Here is a 25,488-nt window from a genome sequence, read left to right as displayed (position 1 = left end):
AGCTATAGGTCAGATCCCTCCTTTCTTATTGACTTGAGTAAAAATCAAGAATATCATAAGCTAGAAGAACCTTTTCACAGCAGATGTTCTTACCTCACCTCAACCTACCGTGGAGCCTGGGAGGTGCATGCAGAAGCGAACACAATGCCAGACACAGGAACATGGCTGTTGGTTTCTCCCAGCCTTCCTTCCTCCTGGGCTGCAGAACGCTCTCCACCGTCGGGGGAGCGATCCCTGTGGCTCAGACACCCCAGCCAGCAGCGGCGATGCAGCAGGCACTGACAGACAGACAACCTCTGACGCTAAGCTCGTGTATTCCCTTTATTGAACTGTACTAGTTATTGCAATCAGATTAAGTCACATTTATAAAGCAGACCATCCAGTTGCACTGAAACCGATTATATTCATTACATAGTTTTAATCACTGTCCGGTGAACTGGCAAATCCAATCAAAGCATTAGTCTTTAATTAAAAAATTAAAAAGAAATATTCAGACAATAGCCAAGCAATCACATCACAATGCACAGTTACCTAAAATTGCAATTAAAAAGCAGTTAACGAAAAAGAAAAAAATCACACCTAATCTTTAACTATCAATATAATACAAGAAGCAACAAAGGGCAACAGCATCAAAGCAGATTTATCTAACACTATAAATTCAGTCAGAAGCAGAAGCTCTAAAGTACACTAGCTGAAGCAGGACAATAAAAAATACTGAGCATGGAATACTTTTAATCTCTTCCATTAATATTCATTTCCAGCTGCTTATAATAGCAGCGCCTCATGGCCAAATCATTAGAGTTTTACATCTGGGTTGCAAATGACACTTTGATTGGATGTAATGTTCAAATGGTCCTCCCCACTGTGCCACCGTCAAGTCTTCTGCAGAGAGGTGTCCTGTAGTGCCAGTGGCTCACTGTGCGTGCTGGCTCAATGTGTGGTTCTGGAAAGACGAAAAAAGGAGACATGCATGAGGGGCAGAATAATAGAAAGCATGCCCATACCCTCCCACTCAGTACCATTTATGCAGAGCTCAACATAAAAGCTTCTCAATTATTACAAAACAAAATGCAATAAAGAAAAAGTACTCATAAGTAACAGCTGCCAATATGACACATTTGCTTTGTTCTGACAGATCTGTTAATGCTGGCATGAACTTAGAAAAAAAATGCTACAAGCCAAGTACAGCCATGTAGGCTTCTTCTCCCCACCCCTCCACCCCCCAGTACATATAAAGAAAGTGGTAATACTTCACGGGCAAAAAAACCCTGCCTTTAGGGATTCCCTTAACTGTAAAAATTTAAAAAAAAAAAAAAAATCTGAATCACAGGGGGAACCCTTGCCACATTTTACTCTTTTATTCTCACTAGTACCGGGTGCAAGTACTGGCAGCAAGAGACACCAGATTGTGACACACACTTCTCAGTCCAAGAAATACTTCGGCAATAACAGCTGAACCGCCCGCTCAGGCACCAGGGTAATATTCCCAGAAGAAAAAAGGCTGGACATGTAACCCAGAAGTTAAATCTCTTTAAAGAATTGACTTTGTTCTACACATTTCTTTCAGCAGTTTAGAGTCTCTTTTGTTCCCTTTTTTCCTTCTGGTGGATTTGTAATAGCCTCATGTCATCACAGTATCTCACCTCAGAGGATGCTGACCTGTCTTGCCATTTTGTGTAGGAGCCAATAAATTGTGGAGCCAACCTCGGAAGCATATTTTTAGAGCAGTTCCAATTCACCTACATTTTGTGTTCTGACTAAAACCCCAGTCCTACACATAAGCTCAGGTTTATTTGTATGATTATCCAATTATTTGAGCAAATAGAGAAGTGCTTCATGGTAAGCTTTTCTTGAGCTAGGTCCCCAGCATCCTCAAATATAAAAATTAATTTGCATTATTTTAAGCCCAGGCAATTTCCTACTCTCCATCTGCCTAATAACAGAGCTGAGCAAGTCCGCCAGCTTGAAGAGTAAGTTTTTAAAGACAAAATGAATTTTGAATCTAATTATTTATTTACAATGATGAAGCTTTAAAATAAAGTAAGATATTTTAACTTTTCATAAATCATCTGGTCCTTCTACACTATCCATATCTACATCCTGAGCAGGAAAAAAGAGCGATCCTTCGCTTTTTCCAGAGATGACATCTCCCTGATGGAAACCGCCTGTGCAGAGCTAATGGGCGGCTGGCGATGTGGGGCCGTGACCCCACACTGCCAGGCAGGAGCATTTCTGGACTGTGCACTCCCAAAAAGTGACCACCAGGTGTCAGAAGTGCTGCTGAGTTCCTAAATGATGGCCAAAGTGCTGGGGCAGGAATTGGGCTGCGCAGGAACTGCGCGTGGTCTGGGCAGGAGATACCAGGCTGGGGTCCGGCCAGGTCACTGGGGCAGCAGATGAGCCACAGCCACCACACTCACGGATGGAGCTCTTGAGAAGTGAAATACCAACAGCCGGTGATATCACAAAGTAACTACTTGTTTACCATAGCACTGGCCCTCTGAGCACACCCCAGTCTGTGATGGTAAATGTTTCAGAACCACAAATCAGAAGTCGAGTTACGGTATGTGAATTGACAGCTGAAAGTCCTTTGCTTTTAGACAATTTAACATCACCAAACATAAAATCCAGTGGCTTTTAATACATGGAAATTTTCCTGGCCTCAAGAAGGGATGACCTTTGCAGTGCTGGATGTTATTTTCAAGTCTAACAATGACTTCATGGAAGAGGATGTATGGAGCCCTGCACACACAATGGCAGCACTGACAAGAAGCTTGCCCACTAAACCTAACTGGGGAAGCATGAAAATGTGAAAGAATACACAGGCCTCTCTGTGCTCAGACACACTCCTTGGCATTTTAACAATGGTCATTCCTTGTGCACTTCATTACAATTCTATTTTTAGGTCATCCTGAATATCAATAAAAAAACCTGAAAGGTTTACCATCTTCAAATTGAAAGAAGGGCTATTCGTGGTAGACAAATCCATACTTAGTTAGGCAGTGTCATTTAAAAGATAATGCACAATCAGCACTGGATGCATGACACACGATCTACAGTCAGGGAACATGATTTCAAACTTGTGTGGCTGCTGCATTGATTACAACAGGCAGGTCAATAAAGGAATGGTATGTGGCTCTAAATCTGATAATGAAGCTTTTGTGGTGAGCCCTCCCACCTCAAACATCAGCTAGTAACATGTTCTAAGCACTCTTGATACAAGGCATATACTGCATTTGTGGACAGAGCTTGTCAAAGAACAAACAAATTATACTCAAATGCTTCAGCCATTGAGAGCTGGGTCGGTCTCTGTGCCACAGGGCTAGGAGTTCAAAAAAAAACCAAACCAAAACAACCCCAAAACATTTTCCATACATAAATCTTGATTTTGTCTTAGTATCTCAGGAATGCACCATTTATTCCCCACACATGCAATACAGACAATCAATAGACTGGCTAGTCCCCAGACCAAGTAGTTACTAGGCAGAGCCGCATTTTATACAGGACCCTACAAGTCTGCAATGCCTTTGGACACGAGAGCCTGTGTGCACCATGTCCTTCCACTGCCTTTCTGAGCAAGTCCTGCACAAGCCATGTGCATAAACACTAAGTACTGCTGGTGAGCACGAGGTGAAGGCTGCACAACCACCACTGTGTATGTTCAAAACTCCCACGAAAGCCCACCCGTATCCTCTGCAACCAGTATAGGTTTCTCACCTATTAAAATATATTTGAGACCATACAAACATGCTTTACAAAAAAAAGTCTCGCAACCTGTGCCCCATGCATCTGCAGCTTATTGGAATTGTGCTTTGCAGATGTCAGAAAGCATCTAAGGTGTTCAGGGCTTATGTATCTCCTCTCACATGTGTGTTTTGCATATTTGACCCATGCTTTTCCAAATACCTTTATTAGGCACTTCTGTGTATGCCCATAGACACAAAAAATTTCCCTGGCTGACCAGACTTTTGGAGCAATTGAAAAACATGTAAATCCTGGTCTTGAGAAACTCTTTGCTTTAGCAGAAACAGCTTTGACCCCAATGCTATACTGGGCTGTTCCAAGCAGCAGAAGGAAAATGTAAAGGCCAGAAGGGAAGGAGCATTTTGAAACGTGATACCACAGGAATGCTTCTAGCCAAGTAGCCTAAGGAAACTTCGCCCACCTTTCCAGCAGCAGGGTGGGCTGGCAGGAAAAAGCTCAGGCATGATTTTTCAACTCCAGAAGTTATAGTTTAAAAAAAAAAAAAAGAAAGCTTAATGGTGATTTTCAGAGGAAAACCGAGCAGCCACAAAAAGGAAGGCTCTCCAGGCACATTCGCGTGTGTGTTCGCACATGCCCACCGGCTCACAAGGCCATCCATACACGGAGGTGTCTGGGGGCCAGCAGGAGGCAGGACATCATTTGGAAGCTGAACAGTAAAAATGGTTCTTCCCAGCTCCTGTTAGACCCCCTGGCTTACGCACGGCTCACAGCTGATACCCCACTGAATACATCATTCTGAGACATTATTGCAGCTGGAAAACTCTACAGCAGCACTAAGTCACCTGTCAAGATCAAGTAAGTCACAGCTTATTTATAGGACAAGGTTGGAAAATCTCTTCTTTTCTTCTCTTAATAATCATGCAAAATGGATAGCAACTCCAATAGCTACATCAGTGGGAAAAATGCAACTAGCCTAAGCCTTGGGGCTGTCACAGTGTTTAAGTGGAATTTTCTACTGGCTGCACAATCCCCAAATGAACCATTTATGGAAGAGTCTGTGACCAAGAATGGGGCGACGGACGTTGCAGGAAATAAAAAGATTTCGAAGAATGGTTGATTATTGTCCGTGTAGATACTGATTGCTCTCCAGATCTTCCCTGGGGACACCCCCTGCCTGCCCTCTGGATGCAGATCAAGCCATTTGTGCAGGACATTCACAATGAATATTTCTCTGTTTTTCTACATGCATGATTATGAAAACACTGGCATGACAATCTCCATTTTCAGAGCACTGTGTCAAGAAGGAAAGCATCAGGCTTGAAAGATGATCACTTACAGCAGTTCAAAGAACTCTTACAAGCTATATAAAGATCGAGAGAAAAAAACACACACAAAAAAGCAGCACATGATGGAGCGAAGCTCCAAGCCAGGCAGTCAAGCTGGGAGTCTCCTACACTGCAGCGACGCTCACTGCCAACAAGTCACAGGTGTACTACACAGGAGCAGGTGAAAAAAATAAAATGCAACTGTGAGGGGTGTGATAATGGTTTGGGGCTATAACACATCCAGTCTATAGTGCCATTATGCATCTGTTACGGATTTAGATATTTTGTACCAGCCGTTTACAAGTATATTGTCTATGTGCATGAGCATATACACCTCAAAGACCATATGTTAAGCGGAGGTTAAGAAATGGCCCAACAAGGCTGGTGATGCCCACCACCCTCAGGTGAAATTCGTAAGCCTTCTGCAGTGTTACGCAGAGACTGGGACTCTGATGAAAGGCCATAAAGCCTCTGTCTCCCCTTCCAAATCCCATGAAAATGAACAGAAACTGTTCCTTAAATAATTTCAACAAGAATTATGAAGATAATAGACTCATGTGACAAACAGCAGACATGAAAATTAACTGGTCATTAGCCATTGGGTGACCTATTAATCCCAGTATTTTTTCCCGAAGCATGGGGAGTCCTCCAAACCCAGGTGAGAGCCCAAGCAGTAGCTCTCTGCCTCTCACCACCTCCATGCCCAGGTTTGTACCCCGGCTTCAGGCACTGTCTGACTCCAAGCCCACAGATGAGGGTCTTGGGGCTGTGCCCCCTGTTCCCCATTCTCTCTCCTCTGCCCCTTATGGAGCAGGGCTGGGGAAGGAGATCAATCCCTCCGCTGATTACCAACACGCACAGCTTGCCAGACAAAAACTGAACCTCAGAGTCAGGCGTTGACTTGAAGCAAAGGCTGAAGTCTCACATTTGAACATATATATAAAAAAAGACAAAACAAAACCTCCAAATTGCTACAAACAGAAGTTGGAGTGTCTAAATATTTACGAAATACCATCTGCAGCTTTCTTTTTTTCAATGTTTTACATCTTTTGAATTCAAACTGGTCCAAAAATCTCTCAGCTGTTATTCCTCACTATATACCCATAAGCACACACACATATGTGCACAGGTACTATTTCCCTCCAAAGGCAATCCATAAAGATGAAAATCTTTATGCCTTGACTTTATAAAGGGATTACTTTAGGCAGAGGACACAAGGCGACCCTTGCTTTAGCCACTGGAGATTATGCTCTCTACAGAAAGCTGTGAGCCTTAAATTGGTGGTGCTCTAATCCTAAACTGGAGAGGCATTCAAGGGATGCCATGACCCAGAAGACCAAGTGGAAAAAAACTAAATTAAAAAAAAAAAAAGCACACTGAAGAGGGAGGAGTGTGGGAAGAAAAAAAGAAAGAGAGAAAGGGAGAGAAAAGAAAGCAAGCTTGCTTTACAGATTCAAACTATTTATTTTTATTTTTAATTTCTTTGCTACTTTCCCTTTGCTATCAGACTCTAAAGAAAAATCACCTTTGCACCCCCTTGCAGTTTGTATGTGCTTATTTTTAGAACTATTTGACAATTATCCAAGGGTCTAAGACTAACAGATGGCCTGTCTTAAAGCCTCATATGTTCACTAGTTTGCACTTCTGACAAACAGTAAATGTACTCAAGAGTGTGCCATAAACAGGGCTGAATGAATACTCAGAACACAATTTAGTTAATACACTTCATTAAAACTGATAGTGGTAACCAATGTTTCCCATAAAACCAGGTGTTAATTGCCCTTCCAGTTGTTTCAGGTAACTCTTACCCAGTGACATTTGTATGTTTAGATTGTAGTTTTTCAGGCAGCACAGTATTACTTCTTTCCTTTCCCTTGGTACTTTACCCACTACATAAAATGCTTGTAACAAGCGAACTCCAAGTTATCATGGTATGCAATAAAAAAAAAAAAATTGTCAGGCAAGACAGGTTCACATGTCCCTTCTTTATGTGAAGAATCACTTGAAATGGAGGTAGAGGCAAACGAAAGGTGGCATATCCTTTGTGAAAGGTAACGGCTGCCTGTGTTACTGCTTCCTTCATCTCTGAGCATCTGATAACTTGCCATGTGTCAGTCAGTCCCTGTGTCAGCACACTTTGAGATGGCACTTCAACAAATGCAGGTAGAAAGCTGTCCTTTACAAGTTATTGAACCAGGAAAAAAATAAAAATCATTTTGAGTGTCTAAGAAAATATGCCTGGAGGTTTGGTGTCGCCTGAAAAGCAAAGTTGCCTGTTTTCAATGGAAATAGCTGCTCCTGAGTCACTCTGATGCTTGCACATGATTACTCCAGGGCCAAATGCGCCTTTCACTGGTACTGGGACACAGAGTTGCCCCTGGCACTCCCAGAGTTTCTGTACTCACTGGGGAGGGTGAGCAGACCCCCTCAGTGCCTTCTCAGCTGGGGATGCTGCCCCAAAAAACCTGCCTGGTTCCTCCAGAGACCAGGACCTGGCACTTCATCTGGAGTCAATGAGAAGGTTCAGAACTCGTAAAATATTTACAGGGCAAAAAAGCCATTCCACACCTGAGTGACTAAATGCTGACTGGTTTTTATTAATAAATCTCTTCCCGTGGCTGGAATGTTCCTACACTGAAAGGCAGTTGCCCGGGTGTGGGTCTGCAGAGCCCCTGCAGAGCCAGAGGCACCCCCGCCCGCTGCCGGCCTTTGTTCTGCACTGGGGTTGTGCTGCCGGGCTGCAGCGCCCAGCAACACACTCCCTCTGTTTTATCTCTATATTACACTGCTTCTCCTCATTTTAATGTATTGAATATTATGAATATTGATTGGCATTTCTGTGTTATTCTGGTTTGAAAAATTACGCTTTTATACAAACACCTTTCTTGGAGTTATTTTTTTTTTCCCAGCCCCAGCCTTTTCTCACACCAGCTAAGGGTTATTAGATGATTTATGAACTTAATTTCTCTTCTAATTCAGGTTGTTTAGTCCTAATCAGACTTTGACAACTTACCTAACATGCTTTCCCCTTTCCACTTGAGACTAATAATTCTGTATCATCAGTCTTCTAGATCTGCCATCTCCTTCTATTCTTCTCTAAAAACTCAGAATAAACCAAGGCAAGCCTATTACAAGTGAACTCCGAGTGCAGACTAAGCCTGGCATAGCCTCTCATATTCGATTAAGTGCCTCACCAAAAAGTATATGCTTCTTTCCAAAAACACTAGATAAAATGCTGAAGCACAAAAGCAAAGCGAAGCCTTTGGGAAAATCTCCTTACCACAGGACTTTGGAAATAAAAACCACAGAGGAATACATTATTAAGAGATAACCAGAGTCTTCTGTTAAGAGAAACTAGCTGTAAACACACCATGATTCACTGAGGCACCCATTGAAACCAGGGAGCTAATAATACCTGTCCTGAGGGACCACACGCTCCTGAGAATTTCACTCAGAAATGCAAATTTATCAGCATCCTTGTGACTTGTAGTCTCCAGTATGCCATGAGCAAGATCAAAATAAGCTGAGGGAAAAAACTTATACTTCCTAAATATAAAGGGAGAGGGACAAATTTAATTACTATTGTCAGAAGGGCAAGAAACCAGAATATTTTTAGAATTCCTTCACTCCCCCCTCAGCCCCACTGTTCCTCCCTGACTGGATCCCAAAGCCTTTGCTGATCCCAAGAACAGAAAAGGGATTGCAGGATCCAAGCACACCACTCTGCCGACAACACTTGGTGCTTTAACCTGGGCTTGGTAAGTCCATGGTTTTCTGGGAACCTGGTCCTACAGATGCTCAGGATCACCGCCACCCCTATGCCTCCACTGATGTGTCACAAACCTGGCATGCAGCAGCACAAATGCCCTCTGCCTGGCTCTGAAATAACTCCCTAAAAGCTGTCCTAGAGAATGCAAACACCCCACTTCCAGTCCACTTTCAAATCTAAGCCACACTAATTGAAGAAAGCATCTCCTGTCCACAGGTACACACTAATTGAAGAAAGCATCTCCTGTCCACAGGTACACTCCTTTGCATCTGCTACACCAAAAACGTCAATGCATGCCCCAGGGCTGACCTGTTTTTATCTACTTATTGGTGCTACTCAGGGAAGCAACGTTTCAAAACCATTTGCAAGAGGAACACTATTTTCCAGGAATCCTTCTTAAGTATTCCTCTCAAAAGTATGAATTGTTGATTTCTTAGAAGCCTGTCTGAAGCTTACCTCATTAATCCCTCCTTGATCTAAGGTAAAACACATTGCAGAAGCCAGTTAATTGTTCCTTTCTGTGAGGGCTGGCATAATCATTGTGGAACAATTTGTGACTCCTTTAAACACTAAATGATTTCCTGATTGGGTCTTTATTATAGGACTAGGATGATGTCCTCTCACACTCTCCTTTCTCAAAAAATACCCAGAGCAAAAAGGAAATGCTTTCCATAATACCTTTAACAGTCACAAGTCAAAAAGCACAGACAAAGCTTCACTGAGTGATCGTTTCCGTGGGAATATAACCAAACAAAAGCCAGGAAATTCAAAGTTGAACCTAAACTTGCTCTGCTGTTCTCTGGTATGGTAAGGGTCACTGAACACCATGTGATTACTTTTTGTAGCTTTTTTCCCTGCACCAGTTAGATATTCCTGGTGTAAAGGACCATATTCCTGTCACGTGGCCCCCACGAACTGCTCAGACTGACAAAATGGCTGTCAGTGACCTGTCGCCTTGGACACTATGGCTGTTATTGCTGGTTCTCACTCCAAAAGGGGAATAAAAATCCTCCAGTGCAAGTGGCTCTACTATAAAATAGCAAGGCCACAGTTACAGAAGTGCTTTACATGATACCCCATTAGTATAGATGCCACCAGCACGGCAGAAATCTGCAGACAGGACTGTGCTCAGCCCAGTGCCCACTGCCTCAAGGAATTAACCCCAGAGGAGCTAGGAGAGTGAAAGAGTCATGCAGGATTTGTTCTTGTAAGGAAAAGAGGGAAAAAATATCACCAACACAAGCCATCTCCTCCAAGACATCACAGAACTAAACAGCAAGGCAACATTGCTGTTGCACTTGTGTGAAACAACTGGGTTAAAAATTTGGATTTTCCGCCAGTGCTACTCCATTACAACAGTGTCACTGGTCTCTGGAAAATCTGCCTTCTAAACAGCAAGATGCCACATTTTAAACAATTGTGATTTCATGCAAAGACTAAGAGCATGTGTTGGCCCCAAAGGAGGACAAATTTTTCAGAAGTAAATATGTTCTAAACTACCTCACTGCTCCTTTTGAAGACACAATAATGTAACACACCGATGACAGATATGCCAGACACAGCCAAACCGCAATGCCCATGGCAATTTACTCAGGTTTAACTGTGCAGCAGAAACAAATGAGGAGGCTGGGTGGTCAGGCAGGAGTGTCCCCCCAGGGCTGGCACAGTGTGGGGGCTGCTCCTGCACAATGCAAAGCCAAGGCAATTTGGTTCTGCAGACTAAGGTGACCTTAGAGTGTCTGTCCCACCTGCCCAGGGTGTGGCACAGAAGACACACGAGACACTCCAAAGTGAATCAGCTCAAGCACAGCTGAGTGATAAACTTGGGACTGCTGCTGCCAAATCTGGTCTGGCTCATGCAGAGTTGGGGTGACAGAGCCTCGCTGGACCCCAGCTGACCTTACACGGAGCCACGAGCTGTCTCTGCACTGATCCCATCGACACGTACAGTTTTAGCTCCATCATCTACATTTTTCCAACAAAGCCCAATCACCTCACTGAGGATAGACAGTTTAGCATGTCGTACGTTATTCCATTACCACGAAACAAGAAAAAGAGAACATTAACAATCTGTCCACTCAGTTACTGCACAGTTAGGGTCACTGCACGTGTGCACCCAGCCCTACACCAAACACACCTGGCCCTGTTTCATTTCACGTATGCAGAACAGGCACAACCTGGAAACAAGCTGTATCCTTCTTCTTTCTCTTCTGGTCAAAGGGAGGTATAAAACTACTCTCAAAATATGATGTTATGGCAGGGTATCAATCACACGAAGTTTAGTAGGTAATTGAATATACTTCTCTGGAAGCAACTTCAGAAAGAGCAAGGAGCAAAGCTCTTCCAGGGCTGTTTTCAGGTCCCTGAGCGTAGGCTGGGCTGAGAATACCAACAGCCTTCCCGACAAGAGCACGGAGGTGCAGGCAGTGACAGCCCTGTACACACACCCAGGTGCAGAAAGGCAAGCAAACCACTGACTTTCTAACAGCTCCTCCTCCTTTTGCTCTTCCCAGACCCCATTTTTTCCTGGTCACTTATCATGCTTCTCCATGTATCTGACCTCACAAAGGAATGAGAACAGGTAAGTGAAGATTTAGCAGGAGTCTCTACTATGCTCTTTAAAATCCCCCTGGAAAAACTGGCCCTCAGCATGGAGTCACAGGGCAGGACCCCTGTCCTCAGCTTGCTCCAGCAGCCAGGGCTGGAACCACTGCACCTGCTGCCTTTCACTGTCTGAGGAGATAAACCCTGGGATTACACCCTAAATCTCTTCCTTGCAAATCAGAGGTGCACCCAAGGCCTTTCAAATTTCTCCACAAAATTATTTTTCAAATTCCTTCTAACAATAAAAGTGATGGGGACTCCACCAGCACCACAGCAGTAGGCAACAGCAGTATAGTATCACTCCAGGATTTCCTGTCTGGAGTTCAGGCTTCACGTCTGAAATACAACACACACACAACATTTGTATGACCGAGGAAACACAAGACGCTTGCCACACATTTATTATCTTCCTGGGGAAATGATATAGAGGACAAAAGAGACTATATTTACTCCCTCCCCAGCTGCTTTTACAATCTAATAATTTATTTCTCCTGGACATAAATTTCAGATTTAAACGAAATCCCTGAAACCTAAAGATGCCACATAGTAGAGGCTAGGGCAATATTTCTTTCTGTTTTGGAGATGGGAGTGCTTAATGCATTGCTCGGTTAACCAAGCAGCCTTAAAATTTGGGGGAGGGTATGGGGGGACAAGCAATTAGACTGTGGTAGGCCCTAAATGCAAATACAGGCAACTGTGATTACTATATTCATACAAAGAGCTAAAAATATCTGGTTATTGAAAATTATTTTCTCAGTCCATGGAGGCTTTATCTAGGTTTAGGCCAAGATGTTTATTTTTTTCTGCAGCAGCTGTACTGGGGATTCTTTTACAACATTTTCCTTACACAGAAGCTATATATCATTCACATTTCTGAAAACTGAGGTGCTTTCTATGATGTAAGAAATCTCTGCAATTAGAAACAACCATGTCCTCTTTCAGGAAAATAAAATACATCTCCAAACCCTTCTAGTCAGCAACAAAGGTAGCAGTGCTCTTAAAGCCAATGTAAAAATCCAGGGTATAAATTCATGTTAACTGTTACAGATATATCCATCTGTTCGCAGACTAACTAGTGACTGAAACTGATGAATTCACTGAAATGTAATTTTCGAGTCTACTAGCGTCTGTTCTCTTCTAGTAATAAAGTAAATGCTTTTCAATAACTGTGCTGCTTTTGAATGCCAATTTCCATTTAAGCAGGTTCAGGTTCTCTCTAAAAAAACCCCTAAAATTAAAATAGCAAATGCATTTTCTTTCCAAAGGTCAAACTCAGCTTTTAAAGAACAAGCAACATTTCAGCAAGGCAGAGAGGACAAAACTCCAATCAGATAAATGGGCTGTGCAATGATTGAGAACCACGGCTGCCTCAGGTTTCTGAATGGGCTGTAGGATAGAATTTGGCACAGTCTGATGTTGAAGCTTATATCTCTTTTACTGCAGACAAGAAATTCACTGAAATATATAAATAATGAATGTGGCTGGGGATCTCTGCTGGTACTACTGCTGGTTCTGCAAGATGCAGGAGCAGAAACATACACTGCTCCATGTTTTTGTTATTAGGGAATCCTTGTTCTCCAACAATAAACACGGAATATTTTATCTGAAATGGCTTCTGCAGCATATACTATATAAGTTTCAGCTTTCTAAAAGTGCCAGCAAATTGCAGAAAGATAAGTTACAAAGACGTACCTAATTTGCTGTGATGAATTGTGTGCATGCTTCAGTGATCAAAACTGCAGCTGAGACCCATTATATTTAATGATCTAGACATTTCTTGTGAAAACACTCAGGCATATACTGCTATGTCTGGACAAGCATCCCCATTTTACTCTAGGAGAAAGCAAATGAAGAGACTGAACTTTTAAAAGGATGCTGTACACCAGTCTTGATGAGCTCTTTAAAACTGAGGCTGATCAAGCTCCACTATGTTCCTTAAATAATGCTTATGTTCTGCCCTTTCCAGTGCAGCAACCCTCTTCCTTTGAAAAATGAAGTCAGTTCCTTTGGATGCTAGCGACACTTACAGGAGGCAACAGAGCTAATCTGTGTTCAGACCCCAACCTCAGTCCCAGGGCAGCTACCACAGCAGAAGAAAATCAAAGGGGCTGTATTAGAGATCTCCTCCCACCACCAAAGAAAAACTCTGACAAGACTTTTCAGACAGAAAACAAAAGATGAAAAAAATATTTGTCCACATATTACACAAGTGTTCTGTTTCTATTTTAAGGACTATGTCCTGCTTACAAAGGCATGTGCTATCAAGCTGGGTAGAGCCAAGCAGTGGTAGCTGGTTCTGCTGTCCCAGAGGACACTTTTCCCACACATCCAGCTGTGCCAACAGCCATGCTCACAGACCCACAGCTTACAGCCCCTTTGCTCTGAGGCTCTACACAGAGCAGCAGGAAACCCTCCTATGGGGACAGGGATTTCACCTTGTGAACATGTGAAGGACTTCTGAATAAAGGGTCTGAGGCTTCCAGCCCTTTACGTCTGGCTCCTCCAAAATTTTCCTGCATGGTACTGAGTATATTGTTCAACCCTCGCCTTTCCAACTTTGAAAAACAGGAAAAAACAACCTCAGAAAAAGCGCTGGTAAGATTAACTCATTCATACTTATAAGAACAACAGAGATCTGCAGAGAAAAGCCACGGAATTTTCCTGCTACCACAGATGCAAGAGCTCATGTTCTCCCTCCCTGGTCAGTCTGAATCTCCTTCTGTCATTGTTCAAAAAAAAAAAAAAAAAAGCCAGAGCAAGACATAAACACACATTTTGACTCCAGAAATAAGGATTTCAAAGTGCTATTTCATTCACCTGAGGAACTGCTAAATACTATCATAGTGATAATTTGTGATAGTGTGGTAAAGAATGAAGAAAAGGTATTTGTTAATTGTTGACATAACAAAATTAATTTTCCATCCCTAAACTTTTCCTCATCTCTCCTGTGAGCTCTGATGCAATGTTACTGACTGGCACTGCTGAAATGCCAACTTGCATTTCTCATCCTTAATTTCTCTCTAAATGTCATTAGTAATTGTTATTGCCAGACCAGAGAGTGCAATCTGGTCTTTCCAAAAGAAAATCCATTTCTCATTTCTTCTCCTGTGCTTCCTCCTTTTGGTCAGGATGGATGTTTAACACAACCCATGTGCTTTGCTTCCAAGAGGATGAGAATGCATTAATGTGTCTGGAAGTACAACATTCCTGCTTTATTTATTTACACATAGTATGCCTGGATCCTTACGAATACCAAATTTTATATTCAGAAGGATCTTCAAAGCACATCTTTCAAGAACACTAACAAGTCTTAATTGAATAAAGCTAACAAGTAAGGGAAGGGAACACCCTTTAATCTGCATACAGACTCGTCTCTGGATGCTTCTATAAATTACTCTTTTTGGTAGGTAACAATGTTGTCAAATATAAAAGCACATTATACGATTTTTCTCTCTTTCACACAGAAGAAAACTCTTTTCAGTGAGATGTGTAAACTGGTCTGTCTTTGCTCTGGATTAAAGTATAACCCTAACTGACCCACACAAGTAAAAGTGGTGTCCAGCATTAAGCAGAGAGGAGAGCTTAGACATCTGTGTGCAAAGGAAAACCTGCCAGTGTAAAAAGCTGGCTCCTTGCACATCACTATGTATTGAGCCAGCAATTTGTACAGCACCTACAAAATTTGGTCTCCGGTACTTAAAGGCAAGTAGTACCTTGGCACTTTGAGTCAATTTTAGAAGGGACTCTGTCATGACAGACCTTCACCTGAGCTCCCCATAATCAGCACATCTTACAGTTGCATGTCTGCATTATATTTTGCAATATATATACAAAGTAATTAATTCAAAGCTAAGCTGCGTTTCCATATCCATTAACTAAAGGCATCTTATCTCAAAATAAATAGACATTTGGACATTTCCAGCCAGGAATTGTGCTTTCAATAAACACAATTGATGCATATACATTGTCTCTTGGCGGCTTACACTCCTGCCCATCTGTTGGGATGGCATGGTGCCTACGCAAAAGTTGGTTGGACCCTTGCCCTAGGGCATAGATGACAGGCAGCGACGGGTTTAGCTGGGCAGCCTGAGCACCAGATCCAAGTGCCATCTCTGCTGTAGGAAGCCCCTTCTGTGTGCCAGCGCTGCCACATTGGAACGACATGCCTCCTTACACTTGATCACACATGTTGACACTTGGGTGCGCTTAAGTGCATTAATGACTGAAACGATGCCTTTCACCTGGCTCAAATCTTTCCTCCCCCCCACTCTGCCTCGCTGCTGGGTTTTCTGCACATGTTCATGTGGTTGTGGACACTTTGCCAGCCAGGGCCAGCCACAGAACAGCGTTAATGTTGTGAGAAATGAAGGAGGGTTTTTAGTTATAGGCCATGCTGCTCCAGTGCCAGACATTTCTTCATCTCAGGTGAGAGATCTTTCTGCATCTCACTGAAGAGACCTCACAGAGGACAGAGATGCAGCAATGTATTGATCAGAATCATCTTTCAAAATGAAAAAAATGCTGCACCTTGTCTCTACGTCAAGCACAGGGCAATTCAAGATTTCTGCACCATTCTCTGTTGCAGCAGACGTGGCCACGCCAAGAGGCCACCCGGTCTGGATGACGTTGCTGTTCCAACAGCCACCCCGGCCCCAGGTTCAGCAAACACCAGCTCCCTGTGTGCTAGGGAAGAAGGTGCTGACAAATCACACAGAGGTGCATGAGCATGAACGGCCCTTGCTCTTACATCAATCTCTGTGGATGTCAGGCCCAGGAAACCTCTGGCATCCCCTGCCTGGAATCTCAAGTGCAGCTGCTGCAGATCCAGCCACAGCCCCACATAGCCTACAAAGGTGTTTCTTGGCTTTGGTCTTTATGAAAGCCTGTTCCAATTTTTTTAAACAGACATTTATTCCTGCTCCCCTGAATTTAAACACAAGTATTGAAAACCAGAGACCTAATAGGTAAAACTCTTCCCTACTGTGACAACAGATCAGAGATAAAACTTGTGGTTTTGCAGTCCATAAAAAACGTTCAGGCAGGCAGACTCAACATGATGGGTATGTGCCTACAGCACTTTTAATTTTTAATTATTGTTAGTTATAATTATCTGACTGCGTCTGAATGAAACCCAGCAATATGGCTGGAATAGATTTTGGTAGTCTTGTAATTTATTAGCTTTGTAACTACTAATAATTAAAATTTAACAATACTCCAAGCACCATAGCAACATTTTTTTTAAGAAACGCTAGCCAAATCTGCTAGGATAACTGACTAGGTCATTTTCAGGATTTTAAAGGAGGACTAACATTTTAAAATTAAAAAAAAAAAAAAGAGGAAAAGAAAAAAGAAGGAAAGATAGATAACAGACTCTTAAGTGCCCATCAACACCCAAAATGCAAAGACTAAAAAATATGTTTTAAAAGAAAAAAAAAAGGATTTTACTTGCAGAGAATTAATTCTACACATTATTTTGTGTGTGCTTTGTATGAAAATTTGAAAGAGCTCAGGGTATGTTTCCAGTAAAAAGCTCCTGGTGTTTGACATCTAAATCACATATAAGTTCTAAAATACAGCAAAAGTTACATCAAAGGAAGCACTGCCTTGAGATAAGAGACATATTTCAGGTCCTATTTGTCCTGCCACCCACACACTCTCTCAGGGAAAAACATTTTCTACAACTTCATCAAGATATCATAGATTTGCCTTTCTCTCCACTGCCTGTATGGACACTGGAGCCCAGAAGCCCTGAGATACTTCACTGTTGCAATCACACTTCTATTTAAGTAAGCTTTCTTATACCTCCAGAAAGTAGGTAAAGTCCATTTTTCAAATAGGAGCTGGAGCCATTAACCCCTAAAAGATTTGGAATAGCTGGGTACAGACTCAAAATTGCTTAGGTCTTTCTTCAGTGCTCTGACCACTGTTGGTTAAATGAGCCCTGAGATGCAGCCTTGCAGACTCACCTCTGTGCAGGTGGGTCACAGCCAAGCCAAGAGGCTCTCAGTCTCCTCTGTGCTTCAGGGACTCTGTTGTACCCAGATGGCCCCAAGGACCACTGGCATAAGCAGCTGCAGATGTTGCTCCCCACTGCTCCACTCCCAGGGAGGCCAGCACAGGTACAGAGCTGCCTCTTCACATCCCCCACCGGGTCACATCAGACTGTGGGGTGTCTGCAGTGCCCCCACGCCCGGGCAGGTTTCAGTCCTCTACAGGAGGCACATCTAACATCAAGCTGACATTAAAAGCAGACTTAAAAAAGAAAACCTGCTTAGGGCTTGATCTGCTGTAATCAGCGGAAAGAATCCCAAGGACTTTGATGTGGACCAAATCAAGCCCCTGGAGGACATTCATGGTAAATCATTATTAATATAATGAGTGCAATTTCTGTGCAGCAGCTCATGCCTGTTTATGGATATATGAAAATTGCCAGCTTTTCACATAAAATAAAATGAGAGGGGAGACAGACCACAGTGTTAGCCAATGAGCCATAGTAGCCACTCTCCTTTTGATATGTGTATGTTTAAAGAAACTGGGCACTTAAAATGACAGCAAATTCCACCAGTGAAGCTTCCTTAATTTAGTGGTTTGACATATCTCCAAATCTGAACAGAAAAGAAAGCCCTTTATTCATAGCAGGCAATAAAACACCTGAACACCTGTGCTAGGAAAGACCTGGCAGGTACCCTGCTCCCTTGGTACCTGGATTATTTGCACATTGTTTATTATATCCCTTGCCTTAGTTTTCATCAATTGTAATCATTTAGGAGGAAACAGTATGATTAACAGTACACAAGCAAACAGCAGGAATTAATCCTTTAAATACAAATACTTCACTGGTTATGTGATGGCTCCTTGGAAAAGCAGTGTGGCAAAAGAGTACATACAAAAATCTTGCTTAAGTTTCCTCTGAAAATCACTGCTCAGTCTCACTTTGCTTAATGCAATTCTTGATGCAAGAAACTGAGGAGGGATCTCTCCTTGCTGTGAATCACACCACAAATATAACTCTCAGCACCCATTATATGTCATCATTTCCGACCCATCTTCATTGTTGGCAGGGTTCCCTGCTATGCTTTAAATAGTAAAGATAAAAATTTCAGTTTTGTCAAAGAGCTAGCTCATCTCCCATGTCCAAGTGCCCTGATTGCTGGGGTGGCTCTGGCTGCCTCCAAGGAGTGGGAATGCCAGCAGGGCTGGCAGCTCCCAGCACAGCTCCTGGGGATGGGGCTCTGTTTGAAAGGACTCCTGTCTTACACATGAGGAATGCCCAACCCTCCACCTCTACACTTGTTTCAGTGAGCATATTTCAGCAGGGGGAAAGAAATGCCATAGCCTAAATGTTTCATATAATAGCTATAAATTTACTTTTTTTCCAAGAGATTTTCAACATATTCATAGCTGTCAATCTTACAAACTGAGGATGTGAAAAACGTGGAGCTGCCAGCCTTTCCTCTTCTGCCCTAAGGGTGTGTGGGGTTATCATACATACTGTTTCCTTTGTGTTTCATACTTAACCTTACCATGTTTTCTTTCCTTATTTCCAGTGAGATAATGTAAGCAGTTAAATAACATTCTGTTTTCTTTTCTTGTGGCATTATCAAGGTAACCTCACTGACTCACTGCTCCAGATTCTCACCCAAATTTCCACCATTTATAAAGCAAGCTCAGCTCCTCAGAGTTTTCTTAAGCTTGGTCTTACAGCTCCATCAGATGGTGTAAACTTCAAAGCATAAACCTATTTTAAAATACAACTACTGGTTCAGCAGCACAAGGAGGGTTTGGTCGCTTCCAGAGTGCTGAGCTACCACAGCAGTATCTGCACCAGCCACTAAAAGTGCATTTACAGCAGCATCAGTTTCTCATCACATGGCACACGTGCCTTCTGGGCTTACTTGGTGTTTAGCCTGACTGTTTAAAGAAATGTTCACAAATCAGCAGGGCTAATTCATGGCACTCCATGACATGTCCAAAAGTTACCTTTTGCTGCCTGTCATTTTCCACACCCTCCTTGATTTTCCTGCTTTTCTATAAGCATCCCACTCTGAATTTCTTCTTGAAATAGCTGAATGCTCAATTTTTTAAGAAGTATTTTCAGTGGTTTCACTTATAAATACAAAGAAGTGAAACAATGTGTAGGTTCAGGTTTTGATACTAGTTATTTTATGCCAGTGGGAAAGCAAGTTCAGAACTGAAAAGTCAAATTCATCAAGCAGAACCCCTTGATGGATGGTGATTTGCCCACATTAGAATAATTGCACAGTTAAAGAGACTGAAAGACTTACTCAGATTTAACCCTAACTAGCAGTTGAACAACTCGATTCACTAAAATAAAACTAAATCTTCATTACTCAACAAAAATATAACCAATAGTGGAGGAATTTAGAACAGGCAGTTTACACATCAGAAACTAATGAGATAACCGTGCCAAGGCACATTGGTTCAAAAGTCTTGAGCATTTCTAACGGATTTATACACACATTTTGTGTCCTCCTTGGCTCCGTTATTTGCATTAGTAAATTCCCTGGCATCAAGTAAACACACATTTCTGAATCACCACTGAAAGAAAGACTAAAACTGTGCAGCTAAGTACTGAATTTTCATTCAGCCAACACCATTCAAAACTACTCGTGTAATTATTATGAGCAGAAAAATTTTGAGTGCACAAAAAATTCTGCATAAAAACTGGAAAATTACAATCATCATTTATCTGATTAAAGCTGACATTTGCTGCAATTTTGCAAGGCACAAAACTTCAGAATTGAAACACTATGTAATTAAAATTCTTAACTGCAAAAAATGGGCCACTGTTAAGACTATAATTTAACCAGGTTCTCTTTATTTGATCATCTGATTTTAAAGGTTAATGCAGTGACCTAGGAAGCCAGTGTGCCCATTTTAATTGTGCTGGCATTTTGACCAAACACCACTTTAAGAGAAATATGGGAGGAAAAATCAGAGCTGGCTTTGTAAGCCACTGCTGCCTTCGTGAAACGTTCATAGTGAGAACACACAGACCCAAAATCTGCTGACTTTATTAAAATATTAACAAGGTATAGTTAAAACTTTTGTACACTTATGCAAATCAGGTTGCTAGAACAAGGGAAAGAAGAGATCCCCTGGGAGAAAAAAAAAAATAAAATCAACAAAGTGAAAAGATCAGCCATCCTTCCACAGCGTGACAGCACAACACAAGAGGCAGCAGCTTGGGAATTCAGCAAGATAAATAAAAACCCTCCAAAGTTTAAGTAAATCATAGTTTATAAAGCTAATAGATTTAAATGAGGCATATGGTACCATTCTATAAAAAGACCACATTTCCCAGGAGGTGGGAGCAGTATTTTGGTGGCCATGCTACACAGGTGACATATGTGTGAGGCCAGCCAGGGTGGGCACCTCCCCATGAGCCCTGGAGAAGTGCAGGCTCTGGTGCTCCATTCCCCATGAGCTTCCAGGCACACACACCACGGAGGTTTCAGTACCTGTGTGAGTTTAGCACCAGAGGTATCAGTGTGATTTAAATCCCAGCCTCACTGCCCTGGCTCTGAGGAGGCCCCAAGAGTGGCTACAGCAGCAGGACCAGCGCTCAGGGTCCAGCCCCTCCAAAGGGTTTGCTGCACCCAGGAACGGATGTGGACCAAGCACTGGCTTTGTGGAGGCTACAACTGCTGTGGCTGCAGCCCCCAGTGTTGCCAGGAAAACTGCTATGTAAGGCCTGGTTTGCAGAACCTGCAGCTTGTTAATGTGCTACTGCCTTGGTGGAGCCTCTAATTAAGTACTGTTGGAGCTGCACCCACGCTTTGCATACCTCATACCTCAGTAGGGAAAATTCCTTTACTTCTGACTTAACAGTGAGGAAGGGGATGGGGCAGCTACCATTTGCTTAGTCTTTGTATGTTAATCAGTCCCTAAATTATTAATAGAGAAAAAGAAATTATTTACAAGGTGTTTGACGTAGACATGTAAGGATGCAGCAACACTACTGTCAAGAGAAATACTCATAAATCATTATATCTCTCTTGTCTTATTTATTTATTTATTCTAGCCATGCTCAGAGACCCCTTTCTCCTCAAGGCACCCAGGAATGCAGGAAGAGTCTGAGAGATTGTTTAAGGCAGAAGAGACCATACTAAGGTTAGGCACCTTTTCTAAATGCTGCACAAGGGTCACAGTTGCACAGAGAAATCAACAGCTTTATCTTTGCTTTTACTCCTGTTGTAAACATACCTGAAGCTCTGTTTGAAAGAAGAACTTCTGAGGGCACTGGGAACAGTCATAAATTTTGTCTTCCTGCCCATGGACTGCAAAGATGTGCTGCTGCAGTTTATTTGCCTGTACAAAAACTGAAACAACATAGTACGATTAGTTAAGATCACTTCGTATAAGGCATCTCGCCTTGAACTGCACTTCAGAGCCTTTGCATTGTGACAAGTCCAAGGATATCTGCCAGGGAAGTGCCGACACACTCTGTTCAGCAGAATTTCCTTACAAGTAGTCAATTTAGAGTCTCCAGGCTGACAGTCAGCTTACTTCTAACAGACTCTGTATCCTGTATGGATTTTTGATATTTCACATAAAGCTAACACTGTCCACGGGTAGCTGGAAGAACTCAGTCATGAGACCAAAGAGAGGATGTCACCACTCCCACAGGGAGCCCTGGGCCCACGGCAGGTGCATTGGATGCATTTTTAATGCAGGACAACTGGGCCAGGAGAAGCCTTGATGGCTGGTCTGGAAGACACATGGCCCAGAACAGCATTTCTCGCAGACATGTGAATCTGAAAGGGCAGGCTTGCCACAATTTTTAGACCTTTTAAATAGGTTGTACATCACATATATAAAAAAATTGATTATAATTTAACCTCACAAATATCACAGCATCTACATGATGATTATGACTTTAGCTGGTTAAAAAATAGATCTCATTTCATTTTTGTCTCACTTTATATGAATCTGTATGTGACAATGAATTCTTTGGTGGGATTTAACACATGCACCCAAAGACGTTTTTTTAATAACACATTTCAGTAAAGGATAAATTAACTCCAAGCTCGTGCAAAAACCATGTTCTCAAAATGTGGGCCAAACCCTAAAGAGCATGGCTTTACCTTATTCCCATCAAAATGAAAGGAATCACTGGTGCTGCTGTGCCCCTTTATTGACAACAGGTCCACAACATCTTTTCAAGGAATTGCAAATGCAGATGTTAACTACTGTTTTGAGGAGAGTATAAAAGGCAGCCTTTAGCATGCACCCTGCAGATCCTTAAAAAGCAAGATCACCCATGATCATTTGCATTAATGAGACATCTTAAAATGATCTACAGGGAAGGAATACCTAGCAAGGTCTCAGGTGGGAGTTAGAAATGTGCCACTGTACAAAAACTGGGCTTAAAGAAACCTCTGAAAGAGCAGCTGGCAAAACCATTAGTTGTACAGTTTGGTCTTATCAAACCTTTATTCCCATGAGCCTCAGCACTTTGAGTGGACCACGAACCACCTGGCCTTTAAAGGGTCCTTGCTCAGGTGAATAAGGGCTTGCAAAAACAGGTCCATACCTTGCAAGTCCTGTGCTTGGAAACAGATAGCGCCTTGGAGCCACAAGGTATAATGTATAGGCTTTGAATTGTGGGGGGGCCACGCAGAGCCTGCTGCTTGCAGCAGTGCTGCTCAGTGTCAAACGCCACAGTGCTGCTCGTCAGAGCGAGCCCCAGCCTCAGACAGACAATATTTGAACATTTCCAAGCACAGTATTTCTTTTTCCCAAGGAAAGGAATACAGTATTTTACAAATCCCCCGAGTGTCATTTCTGGATCTAGCCATGCACACTGAGGCTTGTCTTGGCCTCCCTGTCTTACCTGTGAAACAAACAGGGCATTTGAATGTGCCTCCCATCCCCTCAAAGCTGTGCTCAATCAGGTGACACAGGAGCTTTGCCGGAGAGTCAAACATCTGGTTACACAGCTTGCACTCATGATTGATGCCTTCCTCTGCAAGGTTCAAATGATACAACTTGTTAGTGACACAGCAGATTAGCATCGGGGATGCAGCAGCAGTCGGCGAGGAACGGCTGTGCCGGCGCTCATGGCTTCAAGGACCCACAGCCACTGCCCCAGCCCCAGCACCAAAGCAGGGTGAGCATTCAGGGGTACAGCCCCAGCCACGTTTAGGGGTGGTGATTTTTGGCTGCGATGAAAACAACCCTGCGCTGAACCCACCAGGAACACACACGCCTGCTCCAGGCTCCTGACAACGCAGCACTGCTCCACCTCGCCTCCTGCCACAAAGGGAGAGCAGCCCTGCCCTGGGTATAGACTATTAAATAGTCAAACAGCATTTGAAACTACTTTAATAGTGTGAATTCAACACCAAAACTGACAGAGGGCTGAAATGCCGTCTTCAGCTCAGACTATACTGCAAACATACAGGGAAGGAAGGAACTCTTGGAGAAAAGCAGGAGCCCAGAGCAGAGTGTCAGCCTAAATTTTATCTCTTGGCTTTTTCCACGGTGAAGAGAAACCACTAAAGGTATTTAAATGTAATTTGAAAGCATAACTTCCATGTCACATATTTTAAGTATTTAATACACAGGGCCCACTTTAAATGTCTCTATATCCTAACTGAACTCAGGGAAATAACAATAATTATGACTCTTAGTTCAAGCCTGCCACTTTTGTAAGATGATATGCTTCTCTGTTTACTGAAGTTTGTGGTTCTGGGTGCAGCTGGGAACTTTTTTTGAGGTACTGAAGCCATATTAAAGCAATTTTCACACATAAAACTGAAAAACTCCTCTGTTTTTTCTTGAAGAAAGGGAGTTGCAAAAATTTAGACAACATAACACACAGTTTATACATGCATCAGAAAACACCAAAAAAATTTTTATATTGTGGATGGTTTCTGCAAATACTTGCTGAAAATGTGTCTTTCCTTCACTGCAGCAGCACATGAACTTCTCATGAAAACATACTTTAAAAACGAAATAAATTCTGTCCTTTGGTGTACACATCTTCAAATATCACCACTTCAATTTTTATTTCCAAGATAGCTAATGACTACGTTATACCATGAACTACTCTCTTGTCACACACATTTGGATCTTATGAAGAGGTAGGATGGGGAGAAGGAAACAAGTGAGTTGGGAAGGAGATAAAAAGAGAAAAGGAAAGGGAGGAAAGAGTCAGGAATAGAAAGATGAAAGGGCTGGTAGCTCCATGACAGCAGCTCTACGAATTCCCCAGGAAGCCATAACCAGGGACTGGGATATTTCTAGAACGCCACAAGGTTTGCAATGCTCTGTTTGGGCAGCCAGCACAGAGGGCACGTGGCCCTCTCTGATGTATGTGTGGGTTTCCCACCTGGCCTTCTCTCCTTGCTGTAGTGTAAGGCTGCCTTCTCCCATCAGACCCTTGTCTGAAAAGTTCTGGCTTTGTGCGATCTTTGTAATCTGTTCAGGAGGGGAGGAGAGCTGGGGAAGGGACATGTGCCTCATGCTGAGCATGCCCAGCCACACCGCTGTGTACAGCAACCAAGCGCTGCAATAAACCTGCAGAGGACAAAGCAGGTACTGGGGGGAATGGAACAAATTCCTTCTACGAGTAAATCAGAGAAATCATGTTTGACATTAATTTTCTACCCTCAACATACTGGGTGTTTGGAAAACAGTGATTCATGTACAGCCTGAGGTCTGGTGTGAGCACATGTGTTCATAAATATGGACAGACACATACTGATGACTAGACAGCTGCTCCTTTTGCAGCCTAAATACCTATAATTTGAGTTAAATTAAAAATAAAACCACCAAACCAAACAATGCTCAGTATTTCAACTGAAGTATATTCTTACAAGCTTGGTATGTTTAATTAGGTAACAGAGATTGTGTATTTTCTTGGTTGATCCCTGCAGTATTTTAAATAGTTAAACCCATAACAAACAAACTAAAACTCGAATGAAAAATAATAAAACATAATGGGTTCCTGCAGATCTGGAAATTTATCCCACTCGAGGCAAGACCTTTTGATTTGCAAATCCACTTCTGAATTATAAGGCCTTCTCCTCACCAGTGGGGGTTTTTATTCCACTCCCA

General features: G+C 42.6%; 1 protein-coding gene across 3 annotated transcripts in view; it reads right to left on the bottom strand.

Moving 5' to 3' along the window:
* Window positions 1-297: 297 nt before the first annotated feature.
* The window catches only part of ZNF423 (zinc finger protein 423), a 228,729-nt gene continuing 203,538 nt past the window's right edge, over window positions 298-25,488 (bottom strand). For 2 of the 3 annotated variants that reach the window (XM_050311213.1, XM_050311214.1), the window contains 3 exons: window positions 23,261-23,392; window positions 21,631-21,746; window positions 298-943 (listed from right to left, as the gene is read on the bottom strand). In XM_050311213.1, the coding sequence (XP_050167170.1) occupies window positions 914-943; window positions 21,631-21,746; window positions 23,261-23,392 (278 nt within the window). In that variant the 3' untranslated portion in view covers window positions 298-913. Of the gene's footprint in view, window positions 944-21,630; window positions 21,747-23,260; window positions 23,393-25,488 lie in introns of those variants that run through there. The other variant, XR_007628425.1, reaches the window with a different exon arrangement.

This window comes from Myiozetetes cayanensis, unplaced genomic scaffold (genome assembly GCF_022539395.1).
Source record: "Myiozetetes cayanensis isolate MyiCay16 unplaced genomic scaffold, myiCay2020 scf16, whole genome shotgun sequence".
NCBI lineage: Eukaryota > Metazoa > Chordata > Aves > Passeriformes > Tyrannidae > Myiozetetes > Myiozetetes cayanensis.
This window is presented reverse-complemented; position numbering and strand designations above follow the sequence as displayed.